This window comes from Vollenhovia emeryi, unplaced genomic scaffold (assembly GCF_000949405.1).
Source record: "Vollenhovia emeryi isolate VEMERY1.0 unplaced genomic scaffold, V.emery_V1.0 DF944905.1, whole genome shotgun sequence".
NCBI classification, from domain to species: Eukaryota; Metazoa; Arthropoda; class Insecta; order Hymenoptera; family Formicidae; genus Vollenhovia; species Vollenhovia emeryi.
In genome coordinates this window covers 1-1,986 of record NW_011961461.1, presented here as the reverse complement: position 1 = coordinate 1,986, position 1,986 = coordinate 1, and the positions used below count along the sequence as shown (strand labels likewise).

General features: G+C 43.0%; 1 protein-coding gene across 1 annotated transcript; it reads right to left on the bottom strand.

Moving 5' to 3' along the window:
• Positions 1–816: 816 nt before the first annotated feature.
• Positions 817–1,980, bottom strand: LOC105562386. Its single transcript, XM_012013185.1, has one exon. The coding sequence runs from the start codon at positions 1,978–1,980 to the stop codon at positions 817–819; it is 1,164 nt and encodes a 387-aa protein (XP_011868575.1).
• Positions 1,981–1,986: the final 6 nt, after the last annotated feature.

Sequence of the window (1,986 nt, the reverse complement as noted above, 5' to 3'; positions counted from 1 at the left end):
GCAAGTCGTTCAGGTGCTCATCGAACACAGGACTAATGTGAACGCTCGTGACACAGAGGGGAAGACCCTGGTGTACATACACGGCAATGCAGAATCAGCACTTGCAGATCATCTCCCTCCTGCTGTGCTACACCCGAATATAGATTTCTTGCATATACAGAAAAAAGACTGGAGATTTATTGTTTTGGCTGTCGATACAAGTAACTAATTTAATTTCTAAAGATTGTCATACATGTAAAGTGTAAAGTTAGTAGTTAACAGGCTGCTTTTCTTTCAGGTAGATGTAAATTCAAGAATATATATACGACGTTACGCAAACGTCTCCCCTGCATCTCGCCGCCGTGTTATATTTATATTAAAATATATATGTAAAATTTTAATTTAATTAAATAAAGTTGCAAATTAAAACATTATGTTGGAATCGTGAGGGAATTACACAATTAATGGATTAACACACTTTATTGCGATTATCAGTAACAGCGTGATAGCACAGCGGCGTGCTGGCGAGCGAGCGTGCGAGATACCTGCGCATGCCATGCGAGCGAGCAAGTCGTGCGCGGGGGCCGTCCAGCGCGCAAGCGTCTTACGAGGCGCAACGCACCGCTCAAATAAAAAACAATTTCTGACATCCTCCCACCTTGAGTTATGAGAGGAACTTATGAATAACTCAACAAATAAACTTTACAATAACGGAAAAACTCTATATCAAATTTACATTGCACATGAGGTTCTAACAAAATGCAAATTAAAAACCAAATTCAACATGTACAACTCTAAACTTTAAAGGGAAACTTATAAAACGAAAAAAAATCTAATTTAGATCCCGTATCGGTCAGGGGTTCTCACAAGTCTACCGCTTCGGGTACGGGTCTGCGTCGAAGTGTTTTGTGGGATAACTCTGCTATTCTCCTCTTTGGTCTGGTCCGTTTCGTCAATCAATCTCTCCGTAGCTTCCATCGTCGTTGAAGACATCTCAAGTGGGTATAAACGTTGAATCGGTCGTACAAGTTCGCCCATGGCAGTCTTGACTCTGACCACCCTGGTAACGCCATCTCTTCCTGGAAACACCTTGATTACTCGGGCCAACGGCCAGTCCAGCCGCTTTAAATTATCTTGGCCTAGCAGAACAATATCTCCTTCCTTAACTGAAATACGGCCGCCCTTGACTTTACGCCGAGATAGTTGTCCCAGATATTCTGAGCGAAAACGTTTCCTTAGATCGTTCCGTAGACTTTGACGGTATCGCATCCGCTTGTTCAAATTAACTTCCAATTTATCCAGATCCGGTGTCTCGTTTTGAGAAGTCTCCAGCAAAAACATCATAGGCGTCAACGGTATTAACTGCGTTGGATCCTCGGCAAGGTACGTGAGCGGACGTGAATTAACAATAGCTTCGCAATCACATAAGATTGTGCTCATCTCCTCGTAGGACAAACACGCTTTCTTTAGCGTCCGTTTGAGTAGATCCTTTACTATTTTGACTAAGCGCTCCCACCATCCTCCCCACCAGGCTGCTGAAGGAGGATTGAGACGCCATTCTATTTGTTGTGCTGAACTAAATTGTTGTACTTTGTTCCAATCAATTTTATGGAGTAGATTACGGGCTCCAACGAAATTTGTCCCGTTGTCCGTGTAGATTATCGAAGGTCTTCCTCTTCGCGCGATAAATCTACGTAGAACCTGCAAAAAAGCTTCTGTGGAAAGAGAAGTGGCAAGCTCTAGGTGGATTGTTCTATATACAGCGCAAGTGAATAAGCAGATCCACGCCTTCTGTGATTTTCTTAGAAACAGGGGGCCCATGTAGTCGATTCCCGTTACTTGAAAGACTCTAGCATCCTTGACACGTTCAGTCGGCAAGTCACCACTAGTAGCTACTAATTTCTTCACATTGTGTCTCTTACATACCGAGCAACGATTTATAACTGACCGTACCGCTACTCTGCCTGAAAGAATCCAGAATGTTTCTCTCAAATTGCTCATTACGAT

Bases quoted from the DNA above. Each gene is read 5' to 3' on its own strand.
- LOC105562386 (XM_012013185.1), bottom strand. From the start codon at position 1,980: ATGAGCAATTTGAGAGAAACATTCTGGATTCTTTCAGGCAGAGTAGCG.